Genomic DNA, 15,097 nt, shown 5'->3' with positions numbered 1-15,097 from the left:
GAAAAAAGTAATTTTTTTTGGTCTTATTTTGTCATGAATATGTAACAAAACCTTGAGCATTCCTAGGGAATATATTTTTTTCATTCTTGGAAAAAAATTGGTGCTAATACAGAACAAACATGGAAGTTGGGTTTGGTTCACACTAAAGAACATTCCTCTTAATGCTGAGAAGAAATCTCCAATGAAGTCTCTCTCTATTGCAGAAGCTGGAAGACAAAGAATAAGGAAATTTCTTCTTCCACCTCTAAGAAGATAGTCTTCTTTCCTTTCCCACACATCCCATAATACCCTAAAACCTTCACTGAAGAAGAAGCAGATGACAGAGAAAATAACTGTTGACCAAAAGTTTCAGCAGCAAGAGATGGTATTATAAGAGTATTCAAAAGTCACATTATTCATTTACAAGTTCAAGGCACTTAAAGACTTTGTGTGTCCATTTTCCACATGTGTAATGGCAATCTGTAAGACTAATGATTCTGGTATAAATCTTAAGTAACTTGGCAAAATACAAAACAAATATATAGATAACCTAAAATGTGCTAATATAGGTACTTCTGTATTATTATGACTACCATTGTAATACATCATCTAGATAACAATTATTTTAAGCAGCATAATAAAACCAGGTGTTCCATTGCAACTCAGGTGAACTTAGGCTCCAAAAAGCCAATTAAAAACCAGGACTCCAGAAAACTTAGTCTATGAGTGTATTTTGGTATGTAAATGATTTTGTTTGATTTTTTCAAAGGTACTGAGTGCTTCCAAATTCCATCATTTTCATCTAAAATGCAACACGCAAATTTAAAAAACCTAATTCTCAGCACACACATTTAAAAATGTGACTAAATATTAGGTTTTACCTTTTATTATTATTGTTGTTCCAGCTGTTTGCTGGATTTACGTGTTTTGTCTGCTGAGATATGCATGATTCTGTACAGAATTGTCACAACTTGAATGGGATTGCCTGGAATAAAAGGTGACTATTTTTGAAAACTTTTTTGACAGAGAAACACAGCAATAAAAGTAATTCTTCATTTATTAAAATTAGATTTAAAATAAATAAGCTACTATGGAAAAACTGTCATTTGCTTTTGGCATACACATTTTTCTAGGGCAAATAAGCTGGTAATATGCTTCCAAGTCTACTTCAGAGAGGGCTGTAGCAAAGCAGAGCTGAAAAAAAAGTCACAAACTGCCAAAAGAGCACATTGACGCATGTTTTTTACTAAAATAAACCTCTTGATGTTGGCAAATAAAATTGAGTGCATGTTTAGTGTCCCAGTCTAGATTTCATAAACATGAGAATATAGTTGATAAACTAATGGACATTTAGGTGGAATTGCTGTCCGTGCTGAATGTACAAGACCATTTCACCCTGAATATTAAGAAAGAAATTGTTAAAATAAAAAGACAGATAACAAGGGTGGGATTTTGAAAACTCATTATTGGCTTAAATGAGAAAGCCCTCCTCAGAGACTAAAATAAGTGCAGCAATTTAACATTCACTGAGGATAACTAGAAGCTGTCATGTAATTACAAACATTTCCTAGTAACACAGATTTTTTTTAAGCCAGAAAGGATTGATATTCCCACTCCCTCTGACCCGTAAAAGATGACACAGGCTGTAGATGTTCATTGAGGGTCTCCTCATTCAAACCCACAACTAGTGGCTGAGCTAAAACATATCGTGAAAAATTACATATCTGATTTAGAGGTTTCTCTCTGTAGTTAATCAACATTTCCCAGCACTGCAAATATATTTTTCAGTTAGTCTTCAAACATGTCTTTTTTACAGTGTCATATAAGCAGACTGAGAGAACAAGCTGATGTTGATGACAGAATCATAGAATGATTTGGGTTCGAAGGGATCTTTAAAGGTCATCTAGTCCAACCTCCCTGCAATGAGCAGGGACATCTTTAACTAGAGCAGGTTGCTCAGAGCTCCATCCAATCTGACCTTGCACATTTCCAGGGATGGGGCATCCACAGCTGCTCTGGGCAACCTGTTCCAGTGTTTTGCCATGCTCATTGTAACAAATGTCTTCCTTATATCTAGTCTGATTCTACTTTCTTGAAGAGCTGGAATTTTGCTTTCCTAAAATTCAGGCTACTGACAGTATTTTTTGCCTGTCCCCTATCCCTCAGGACTACAAACTCTAACAGTGCATGATCACTGTAGCCCAGGCTGCCTCCAGTCATCATGTTTCTGATTGACCTACAGTATCACGTCCCCTCTGGTAGGGCTGCCTATTACCGCACCTAAAAAGTTAACCATTCAATGCACTCCAGGAGTCTCCTGGATTGCCTGCAGCTCTCTCTGCTACTTTTCCAGTAGATGTCAGTCCCCCAGCAGCATGGGAGTCTGCAACCTTGATGCCTCCTGTGGCTGGAGTAAGGAGGCTTTTGATTGGGAAGTCTGCAGAAAGCCGGGCCACAAAGTTCTATTTGTTGTCTTGGTCTCTAATTCTTACCCATAAGCTTTCAACAGGCTCATGGTTATTCTTCAGAGACAGCTCTTCACAATCTATCCATTTCTTGACATAAAGGCAACCCTTCCATGCCTTTGTCCTCTCCTGTCTCTTCTGAACAGCTTGTAGCCACCAATAGCAGGGACCTTCAGTCCCAGGATTCATCCCACTAAGTTTCAGTAATGGCAGCTAGGTCATAGCTCTGTAGCAGCACAGTGGCTTCCAGCTCCTGTTTGTGGCCCATGCTGCATGCATTGGGATAGAGGCACTTCAGCTGGGCTGTCAGTCATGTCATCTTTTTAGAGGAGTTTACCTGTAATTCCTTTGAGGTATTTCCCTGGTGCTTTCCTGTTGACTCCTATTACTTCAGAAGCCCTTGGCTCCTCTTTGTAAGACCTAAATGTGCTCCAGTGTACCCAGCAGGTCACAGAGCAACAGGCTGAGGGACCTCACCAGCACCCCATCCCTCAAACCTTGGTGTATCATCCTGTGACTTGTCATGGATGAGACTGGTGTTATCCCCTTCCTCCTTCAAGTGTAGTTTAAAGCTCTGTCAATCCGTACTGCTAGTTCATGAGCAAAGACCCTCTTCCCCCTTTGAAAGAGAATTCCATACAACACCCACAGGCCTGGTGCCATGTAGACCATCCTGTTACTGAAAAATCCAAAATTCTGTCAGTGACACCAGCCATGGAGCCATGTATTAAAAGACCAGCTCTATCTGTTTCTTCCAGTATGACTGCCCACAACCAGGGGGAATAGAAGAAAAAATTACCGCTACTCCAACTTTGCTTACGATCCACTCCAAGGCCTGAAGTTTATTTTGATTGTCCTTGGACTACATGTTGCAGCTTCATTGCCACCCACATAGAAAAGCAATAATGGTAAATAATCTGAGGGCTGTACCAGATTTGGAAGTTTCCTATCAACTAGGATTTGCTAGGAATGCTGGGATAGAAGAATGGCTATAAAAATAGAAGTTCTGTTCATAGTAAGAATACAATAATTTTAACTTTATTTACATGAAGATCCTTCAATTATAGGCTATGCAAAATAGAATAATCACTAGATTATCTAATCTGCTCATCTATTTTTTCTGAAATTTCCCTCACCTTCACAATGCTTCCACTTTACATCTCCTAGGTACTTTGTTGTCTTTTACACCCTTCCATGTTACCTCTTTCACAACATACCTTCCATTTCCTCTTTGCAACTGTATCCTTCGCAAAATGACCTTACCTTCTAGAAGGAAAAGATCTATAGATCTTCCACGCCATATTTCATATGCTCTCTCCTACCATTAGTCTGTGTTTTCTATCTATCAAAAACTGTCTGCAGGAGAGAGCATCTTTTCTGTATTAGAGGTTTCTAATAAAGCAAGGCCATGTATTTTGTTCGTATTTGGGCAGTATTGCAGTGTGTGAGTTCTTCAAAACAGAGGAGTGTAACAGTTTTAGCAAAAGAATAAAGTTATCTGTATTTAACCAGTTTCCAGTGCTTGGTGGAAATTTAACTATAAATGAAATTTCATTAATTTTTAGCCTTAGTGAAAATGTAGTGATAGGTTTGCTAGGGCAAAATACAATTTTATATGTGGCACACCTAAAAATGCATGAAAACAAGAGCTCAATTTCCAATCAGTTTGCTTTTTCATAAGTGTCCTGGTTTCAGCTGGGATAGAGTTAGTTTTCTTCTTAGCAGCTGGTGCAGTTGTGTTTTGGATTTGGTGTGAGAACAATGTTGATAGGACACTGATGGTTTCAGTTGTTGCTGGGTGATGTTTATACTAAGTTGAGGACTCTTTGGTTTCTTGGGCCCTGCCAGCGAGAGCGCTGGAGGGGCACAGGACATTGTGAGGGGACACAGCCAGGACAGGTGACCCAAACTGGCCAAAGGGATATTCCATAGCATGGGACAGCATGCTGAGTATATCAACTGGGGGAAGAAGAGGGAAGGGGAGATATCCGGCATTATAGTGTTTGTCTTCCTGGGTAACCATTACACATGATGGAGCCCGGCTTTCCTGGGGATGGCTGAACACCTGCCTGCAGATGGGAATGAATTCCTTGCTTTGCTTTGCTTGCATGTGCATCTTTTGGTTTACTATTAAGTTGTCTTACCTCAACCCTCAAGTTTTACATTCTTTTCTGATTCTTCTTCCCACCCCTCTGGGTAAGGGGGGAGTGAGCAAGTGGCTGTGTGGTGCTTGGTTGCCAGCCACGGTTAAACCACAACAATAAGTTAAAAAAAAAAAACCAACAGTTTTCTTTCCAAAAGGTTAGAATAGAAAGATAAATCCTCTTTTCCCACCCAAGTAATCTTCAGATATTTCTGAAATTACATAATCTTTCTTGAATGAGATATTAAACTTATCAACAGCAGAATTTACTATCATTAGCATAGCTGAAGAAAAGGAAAGATTCTGTAAGGGGATGTAATGCAAACTTAAAAAAGAAAATTAATTGAGTTTTTCGTATTTGATTTCAGGTCTACAGAGACAAGAAAGTACTGATCTGCAATGCCATTTACTCCACTTTCTGTTAAAGCATATCCTGCGAAAGAGATTTAGAGTTGGTTTGGAGTTAATTGTGTCAGTTGGTCTAGAAATAAAGCAAAGGTTCAGAAAAATAGTGCAAAGTGCAAAGCAGCAAAGCAGATATTCATTATGGAAATCAAACCCTACTTCAGAACAGACAGCTTCTTTTTCATCTTCCACGGTTTGTTTCGTAGTGTGGCAATTAGTTTCTTTTTTTCTTCTACCTCTTCTTTCAGCTTGGCCAATTCCTCCTCTGTAATTGGCTCCTCCTCAGAGTCGGAATCAGAGCTTCAAACAAAAACAGGAATAAAAACCATCACCAAAACTCAGAACAGACAGATTTCACTGAAGCACAGAGTGTTAATTTTTCTTAACTTTGAGACCTAGATAAATGCCTTTGCTATTGCACAGAAAGAAGGATACAGCTCACCTAGACTTGTTATTAATTTTAGTATGAAAGGCAAAGCCTGCACACAAAGTGCAGAGCCACAGCTCTGCCAGCACTACACCCAGAGCATCCCATGGAGAGTGGACAGCACTCCTGGGGAAGTGCCTAACCACCACTGATTTTTCCTGCACAAGTAACCAGCCTCCTAAATGTCCAACCCAAACTCACAACAGGCAAATGACACCGTAACTGCAGCCATAAAAATGAACTTGTTCACCCTGATTCAGTGCACTACAGGAGAAAGAAGAGACACCACAGTCACAGCAAAGACAAATTTAAATACCAGATCACAGTCTGTACACTGATCGAGGCAGTAATATTTCAGAGATGGGAAAGATTCAAAGCCATATTGCAGCAAGGCCATGACACAAACCCATAACACTCAGATTAAGCAGATGCAATAGTAGTGGCATCTCCAGATGTATTGTGTTTGCAGTTTGAACTTCTTATCCATGCACTGGTTTGTAATATCTTTGGAAAGCAATGCTGACTAAGGCAATGTCCACTTTCCTAAAACCTGCATAGATATCCTTTTCTGTGAGCAAAGTTACATCTCTTATAATGGCATATAGCAAGTCATTAGCAAAATGTGTTTCCTCTTCTTATGCCAGCAAACAGGAAAATTATAAAAGAGAATTCATTAGACTGACTTCTTGCCCTAAAAAGCTGACAGTGACAACTACCACTAAGTGAGCTCTTAGTTAAAGCAGTTTGATGCATTTCTGTTTGTTTGTTGTGTTTTCTTTCGCCTCTTTTTTCTGTTTTGAATGTTTGATAATGTACTGCTGGGGTTTTTTTAAATAGTTTTCTAGTTTACCTTGGGAACGGTTCATTCAGACTTTATCAAGCAATCAGTTTCCAGACTGATTTGCTTATAATTCACCTTTCTGAGAGTTTGATATTCAAAATCTGTTGTCAGAGATAAACGATTCATTACCTAAGTCACCTAATTGTATAATTTCTATCCTCTGGACAACCGAGGAATTATAAACATTTTCTTCTACCAAGACAGATAAAAAAGCTATAGTTAAAGATTTGTGTGATATAAAGGTTGAAGGATTTGTTTGTGTTACATAAAGGACAAAAGGGCTTATCAGCAAGAATATTTATGAAAAGTTTCAAAACTAACACAATAAAAACAAAATTATTTTTGCAACACAGCAAAATAAAAATGTCTCATTGGTCGTCTATCTTTAGTTTTCATGAAATATAAAACATTTTAGCAAAAGCTACAGGGGATCAGTTTAAAAATTTCAGACGCACTGGACTAAGCGTCTTTCCTAAGCAAAGGAAAGAAAGAGGCTCTCATAGTTATTAGATGCCCTGCTATTAAAGACTCAAATGCTATTTATTCAAAGGACGGTCATGTTTGAAGGTTGAACCCATCAGCCATAAAATTTCAGACTTATCACTTTATATGTGATAAAAACCAGTGCCACAGAAAATAAAAATCTACAGAAAGACTGCGACTGACCATCAGACATCTTCATCGTTAGTCCAGTACTGCGACAAGCAAGGAAAGAACTATATAAAAACTTAAGTCAAATGGTTGAAGGCCAAATTTCTGCATATAACTTTGAGGCATTATAATGCAGAGAGTCATGTCTTTGAGAAGAACAGAAGGATTAAAGGAGACAGCTTTAAATCCATAGTTGTTACAATCGGCTGCTTTGCATCTTACAAAGCAGACAGCAACATGCCCAATATTGAGGATTTCCTTTGACAGAAGATTGTTGGGTTATGCAAAATTGAAATATAGCATTTTACGAGACTACAGTGAGAGTGGTGGGAAATATGAGTGGCAGGTGCTAACACAGCGAGCTGCTTTGGAAACTGAGCAGAACACAAGAGGTAAAATAGGGATAATATTGGTTATTGTGCCTGTTGCCCATTACTGCTTTATACGCCTTTGCAAACACATCCATTTTTCACTTTCTTTTGGAACAACAAAAATAATAAAAATTCCAAAAGCATCTTTGGGAAATCATTGTTTTCAAGAGTATTTACACTATGCGGTCAAACTTTAAGCAGTTACAACAGATTTTCCATTAGTGGAGTAGTTGAACACTATGAGATTCAAGCCAGGAAATCAGAATTCTGTCTTCTGCAACAAAAGTCTTAGCCTTTCATGAAAGATTGTGATTCATACATTTAAAGGCCAGAAGAGTTCACTGTGACCTTTAGGCTAACACAGAGCATAAAGCATCCCTAAGTATTTTCACATCAAGCTCCCATCTTCCTTGGCTCCAATTCAATGGACACAATGCATCTTTTCCTAAGTCAGTAGAGCTCTTGAAAACAATGGCACTTCCTTAAATCACACACATAATGAACTTGCTCATACTGTTCATCTGTGTTTTGGTTTTACACCCATATTGTGCATCTGTGTTTTGGGTTTAGTTTCATCTCCTCTTTATGGATGTAATCTACTTCTTTCATTATTTCGTAAAAGCCATTTCATAGAGGTAAAAATAAAGATGAAAATGATTTCTTGGAGCCTGGATGTTTCAGGGAAAAGACTGGTAGAACTTTAAGAGTCTAGAGTGACAAGTGAATAAATTTCACTACATATCTTCCTAGTTTTTCATGAAAATTCTATTGTGTACTGATAATCCCCATAACATCCCCTGGCAATTAGTGTTCTTCAGCAATATTCCCGCTAGAAAAAAGATGCAGTGATTGTACTGGTTTAATCTTGCATGTACATTTGGATTTCAGCATAAGCTTTATACTCTTTAGTAAACCTAAAAAAAAATCAGTTTATTTGCTCACATATAGAGCTATACAGTAAAAACAGAAACTACACAGGCTAGGCAGAATAGAATATTCCTTCTCTGAGGATTTAGATCAAGTGACTGCATACAGTTTCTATCTAAGACCAATCAATTACAATTAGACAAGCCAGTAAAGAATAAAATAGCATTTCAACCTCAGAATATCAAAGATCTTCGCAGTGAGACTATAAGAAGCATTTTATCATTAATATTTTTGGGACAATGATTATGAAAAGTGTAGAGCAGGCCCCCCCTCCTCATTAACAGGTAACAGTCACCCACATCAAAAACTAATACCATCTAAGAGCAGAAGATTTAAAACTCACCCAGAAATAACATCTTTCACAACGGAATTACCCTGTGAAATTTACTACTACAGATTAGTAGAGATCAAAATAATCAGGTTAAAAAATAAAAAAAATTAACACAGAGTTCATCTAGGATTCCTTTATGTCCTTTATGTAGAATAATAAGGGCTAAAGAGGTTTTCCTGATTTAGATGAAAAGTAGCAGGGAGGAAGAGGATAATAACAGATTCTACTGACTTGTACTGTGCCCTAGCTAAAAAGGGTAATGTTTCTAGGGCCTACCAAAATCCATGACAGCAGCAAATACAGTATTACCTCCCTGTGGAATAACATCGCAATTAATTTTTCTTTCTTTTTGTTTTGGCTTTTTTGTTTGTTTCTTTCTTTCTTTCTCAGCTTCTTGTTTCACTCTTGTCATGCTTTTTCATGCTGAAATGTCTTGGCAATTGAAACACTACATCAGCAAGATGTACATTTAAACAGTATGTATCATTTGTTGTGATAAGTCCTCATGGACTTGCTAGACAGGCTATATTTCTATGCTGTCACCCTTCTCTTCTGTCCTGAAGGTCTGCAAATCCTTTATCTGAATCACAGCTGAACTGATCACCAGCCTATTTTCCTTTGATCTGAGATTACTTGGTTTTTTTTTTTTAAAAAAGCTTTTAAAATATTCTTACATTTATTATTCTGCAATCTTATAGCTGGTCCCCTAAAAGTCTGAAAATATAATGTTCTTGAGGTATCTTCCCGAACATCCTGGTTTTCCTCAAATGTTATGTATGCTTACTGCTTCAAAAATAAAGGCTTGCTCCAGGTACCAATCTCTAATTATTTAATTTAAACATATGTATTTTAATGTTAAGAACTTTGGAAGACAATAAAAAACACTGTGCCCTTATTCAATGTTATATTTTCACTGGGTAGGTTTTTTTAATTAACACTTAGTAAATGTTTATGTTGGAAGACAACAATAAGCAAAGGAACATGGTTTGACACATTCAGGACTGTTGTTATTATAAGCACAGGAAATTGCAGAGGGATATCATTGGCACCACAGCGAAGAGCCAGGACAAAGAAAGATTTTAGGCATTCTTGTAGGGAAGGGGAATGAAGAAGTACATTGAAATGAGATCATAGACAGACAGCATGCAACAGCATGTCTCACTGTGTTTTTTTCTTCCTTTTGACTCCAACTGTGTTCTCCAGTGATGCCTTCTGGAACACAAATAGCTGTAGCAAGCGCTGAATGGAGGAAGGGGAATCTCTGTCTCCCTCCACTGATACAAGCATGCCTAGCTCCATTTGCTCTACTATACACCATTCCCAGGGGTTGTTTCTTGTCAATAGCATGAGAAGGGACAGGAAAAGATTGCCAGGATAGCAGAAAAATACAAAATAATTTTCTGAAGTGTTCCATGTTAGTGGGGTCATCCAAAGCCAGGTTACATTAAATGCTGTGGAAAAGTCAATGGCAATATTTCAGAGGGAATCAGTAGGAGACAGGCTGGAAGATCCCATCTCAGACGTTGATTCTGGGCTCTTGAAATTTTTAGTGCTGATCTTTTACAAAAAAGCTGGCTGAAACCTGCCTGGGAAACAAGAACTTGATCTTGAGAAAAGTGTAAAGATTTTAGTTCTGCAGCACTGGAAATAAAACTAGACCTTTGGACAGTTAGCTTGGGATTTGGGGGAGTGTAGTTTTGGGGAAAGAGCAGAAGAGTTCCCACCTGTTATCACCTCTTTGCCACTTTCTCCCCTCCCCTGCCACTTTCACTCCCTTTCTCCAGAGAGTGGCTCATAAACTTAATAAACTCAGTGCATTTAACCACAATAAGGGTGACCCTGGCTAGAGTTCCCATTCTGCCTGACCAGATTTGACCCAATCCTCAGGGTATCAGCAATCCTAGAAGGGTCTGGCTGGTCATTTCCTGAGGTCCCACCCTGGAACTGCAAACAAACCCCTGACTTAGTTCCACTGAGGCTTTGTGGAAAGTTTCCATTTCACTGAGCCAGCATGTCCTCATTGCAGAAACAATAAAAATCTGTCCAGTTCTAACCAGGCTGTAAGTTAGTAAAGGAGTCATACTGGCTCTTGGTATTTCACAGCCATAAATGAAAGCAGGTTTTATAAAAGATATTTGGGGTTGTATTGAAAAATAAGAAAATTACTGAATTACCCAGATCCTGATTTCTTTTTGTCTTTTTTCTTCTTGTTGGCTTTCTCTTTTTTCCCTTTCTTATCAGTCTTTTTGTCCTGTTTCTTCTCATTTTTGCCTTTCCCACTTTTACCTCCTTTTTCATCTTCTACTTCTTCATCATCTTCCTTGGATTTCTGATTTGTCTTGTTCTTCCTGGTTTTCATAGGGTCCACATCAAAATCACTGCCCTCATTTCCAGCTCCTCGTCCCCGTCCTCTACGATTTCTGTGCCTACGATGCCCAGCTCTCCCTGTTTCATCTTCATCATCCTCATTCTCCTCACCACCACGCCTGGCTCTGCCTCTGGCATGTCCCCTTCTTGTTCTTGATGTTGCTCTTTTCCCCCCTGTGGTATATGTGGTGGGAAAAAAAAAAAAAAAAAAAAAAAAAAAAACAAACAAAACAAACAACCACCACATGAGAGAAGGCAATATGTTTTTAGGGAGACCTTTCCCTCTCCTTCATTCTTACAGATAATCAGAAAAATCTGAGTGTGTCCTCAAAGTAATCCACATTACTGACCTGTTCGTTTAATATTTTCTTCATCCTCAACTGCACTGCTTTCTTCATTGTCAACATCACTGCCATCTGTGGAGTGAAAGCAAAGGTCAGTGCATGTGAAATGTGGATTTAAGGTGGCTTCAAGGAATTCTTGGCAATTATTGCATTGTACTCCCTTACACCATTTCACAAACCCAGCTTTTTGGAACATGGCTAATAGTTTTCAACAAATAAGACGAAGCCAGAAAAATAGACTGCCTTTCAACACTCAAATAGGCCCTAAAGTGATGACATGAAGAACTCACTCTCATGGAAGAAACATTTAGGACATGAGGACCCTCAAAACATGATAATAATATCCTACATTTTGGGTAAAGAACAAGGAAGATTAAAATGATTCTCAGCTAATTCTCAGAGATTCTATTAAACATATGAAAGATAAGCACTGGCTGAGATTAAAGAAAATGCAAAAAAAAATTTTCTGATTTGACTGACTGAAGGATGTGAAGCTTTATAGCTTCAGCATGGCTGAAGAGCACAGCCCCAGAAGAAAGAGGAGACTTACTCTCAGTTCCAACAACCAAATCTCTATAAGCACAGTCACAAAAGTTGATCCAGCTCGCTCATATGCTGCACCACAGCCCTCTTCTCCCACTCAGGAAATGATAAAAACACTGGAGACTGTAGAAAGAAAGCCTATTTGCAGAAGCAAATAATAATTCTGCTCAGAAACATCATTGTTTTGTGGTGGGTCTCTTGCTTAAATCTTTTCAGTCTTCATAAGTTCAATAAGAGATGCTGTCTCTGCTACCCATCGATAACCAGGAAAGTATCCAATTCATTTGCCTGGTATACTCTGAAACTGGGATCGTATATATAGAGAGAAGAAAGAAAAACGATACTCTCTTTCATATGCATTATATCCATCATAATAATTATTATACTCTGAAAATATATGATATGAATATATTAGTTAATGGGTCACTCATGAAACTGCTAGTGGTATTCACCAGCAGTGTTTCTTCAGAAGCAACCCAGCTAATACCTGAGAAGCCAGAAGCTAAGAGGTTCTCTTGAGGTATCTTTAGGTTTGCACCTATGAGACAGCACTTGAGACATGTCAGTGGAATATATAGAAATACATGGTAGTAGGAGATTAATAAGAACACTAAGAAATATTACCATGATAGAAATAGGCAGCTGCCATTCCACTCCTATATAACATGTATGTTCCAGATGTAAGTTGTCTCTTTCCCCTCTGTACAGACAGGACAGGTGACATGTCATGATTCCTATAGTTACATTTTTCAGGCAAGGACAAACTACAGTTATCTTCCTTCTTAACTCATCTGTAATACTTCTGAATTTTTCTTTATATTCTGTCTTTCTCCATCCATTCCCTAGTTCCCTAGTTCCTTTTATAAATTTAATTAAGCCACTAATGATTCATTGAAAGTTTATACACAAATTGATTATCTATGGACTGCTGTAGCTAATCAGGCAGAACTTCTTGGCTTTACCTAATATCAAATAGAAGCAGTAAAATATGTAAAGCTGCAAACAAGTAGGAATCTAGGATCTTGTTTCACTGTGTGCCATAATGGGCAAAGGGATATTACCCAGAATTTGACAGGCATTTTAAACCCCGGATATATGTAGGGAGTATAAGTTCCTTCCACAAAACATTTCATTGTAAGTACATTTTCTATCATTTCCACAGCATCTGCACAATAATTTTTTAACACTGTGCAAAAATATTATCATTCAATATCATCAGTGGAATGTGAAAATAAGCACTCCTTTGTTCTGTCTGGACGTATGCCTTCTGCTGCTGACAGTAACAGGATCTCTATTTGACAAAGATCATTACATTGCTATTGAAAGCTTGCAAAGATGAAGACAGACACTTCTAAAGAGATACTTCGCATGTGACAATAGGGCACAGTCTTCTATTGCAACTAATGCTTTTGCTGATCTCCTCCAGACAAACAGAAATTCCCAGGGAAACACCTTAATGGTACAAGATTGGTCTCACTGCATTCCTGATAAGCCCATGCAACATGCAAACAGCTAGAGGTTTATTACATATACTGAAACATGCATTAGCAGTGAAAGTATATTCTGATCAAGTTGACATCATATTGGCATAACAGTGAAACTGACAATGGATTATGCAACACTGAGACTTCAGAAGGACAGAAGCTAGCTGTTGGGGTTTAATTAATTCTAATAGCATAAGGGTAACAAATGAATTTGTCCAAATCCAACATTTCAGGTAAAATACAGTGTTAAAATAATTGATAGATTTCAGGCTCCTTGAAGAAAGTACTGAGAACACTACTAGAGATGAGTGTATCTGAATAGTGACTCCTGTGTTTATGTCTCTTTTGCAAGTAAATGCTAAGGCATATGAGTGATAAAGATTAAGTTTTTTAAAGAAATTAATAAAAAGCATAAAATCAAACAAAAGCATATATTGCCACAAAACAAGCCCAGAAAATGTGACCAGTGATCACATGGAATCATGCAGATCTAGTTGAGTAATGGGTACTACAGACATACCTAACAAGAACAAGTGCAGATTCAAAAGTTAATTCTGCAAAAATTTAAAATTATATCTCCAGACTGAACTTCAGAACATTCCTGTCCTGACAGCCCAATGCTCGTTTAGAGATGAAATGTGTTGATAGGAATCAGAGTTTTGTCCTTCTCATTCTGCTGTATCCACAGAATAAGAGATCTCTTCCAGGTCTTGGGATATGATACAGAGAGCATTGTACTAGAATTTATTTTTAAAAGAAGCTGGAAGCCATGGAGGGCTCTCCAATCCTCCAGTTTCCACTCCATGTCATAAGCTGTGTCACTAGGATAAAAGCTGAAGATCAGAGTAGAGCTAAAAGTTATTGACTTGGGTCAGCTGTGATAGCAGTTGGTGCTGTTTTGAAGGAACAAAATACTAAGGAGGGGCAATGAAGGAGCTTTACCACCCCTGAAATCTGTCCTGAACAGTGATACACACATTCATGTAAGCTATGCAGCCATACCACACTGGATATTTGAGCAATAAGAGAGATAAATAAGCATTACTATGCTTAACATTATTATTATTATTATTATTATTAGAAAGCCATTTCAGGTCATTAACGCTGTAGTATTTCTCAAGAGGAAAGCAAGAGGCTAGGTAGCTCATAACTCACAATTCTAGGGGCTTGTGGCCAACCCTAACTGAACTATGTCTAACTGAATAATTGGAGAATCATTTCAACGATACACAGATTACATTTCACAGTGACACTAAATCTAAATGCAGTTTAGCATTAAATTTAAATGCTTTTCTATAAACCACAATAGAGAAACAGTACAGTGCATTCCCCAGGCACTGTATTATCATCCTATAGGAAAACTGAAAAGCATTTCTGGTGCTATGGTTTGTTAAAATAAAAATGTATACTTTCTGATGCAGGAACAAAATCATCACTATGTGGGATCCTTTTAAGTTGATATACATGTATTCTGCTTTTTTAAACAGATCTTCATGTGAACCCGCTTATCAAAAGTTCAGTGAATCCTCCACTAAAATCAACTAAGTCTCACTAAAGCACTGTCTGGAATTACTCGTTGTTCCACAAAAGGGTTGATAGGACCTCATTTCTTCACTGTATAAATATTCATAGGGCTAATGCCAGGTTATTAGGCTTTGAGTCAGCTAATTTGAGTTTCTGTGACCCACAGAAAACTATTGCTCAGTTATCACGTTTTCCAGGACACATAACATGCCATAATGATACATATATCATTAAGTGTATTTGGAGCTATAGTCCATAATTCCTTATGCTCCAGGAAACCCAATCACTTTCTGAT

The 15,097-nt window shown here is 37.9% G+C and overlaps 1 protein-coding gene across 1 annotated transcript in view; it reads right to left on the bottom strand.

Moving 5' to 3' along the window:
* Nucleotides 1-15,097, bottom strand: part of TMC1 (transmembrane channel like 1) — a 68,073-nt gene that overhangs the window by 48,296 nt on the left and 4,680 nt on the right. Inside the window, exons 2-5 of the mRNA XM_056325126.1 lie at nt 11,254-11,323; nt 11,184-11,201; nt 10,715-11,071; nt 5,152-5,292 (exon numbers count right to left, since the gene is read on the bottom strand). Coding sequence (XP_056181101.1) covers nt 5,152-5,292; nt 10,715-11,071; nt 11,184-11,201; nt 11,254-11,323 — 586 coding nt within the window. The remainder of the gene's footprint in view (nt 1-5,151; nt 5,293-10,714; nt 11,072-11,183; nt 11,202-11,253; nt 11,324-15,097) is intronic.

Source organism: Falco biarmicus, chromosome Z (assembly GCF_023638135.1).
Source record: "Falco biarmicus isolate bFalBia1 chromosome Z, bFalBia1.pri, whole genome shotgun sequence".
Classification (NCBI taxonomy): Eukaryota; Metazoa; Chordata; class Aves; order Falconiformes; family Falconidae; genus Falco; species Falco biarmicus.
This window is presented reverse-complemented; position numbering and strand designations above follow the sequence as displayed.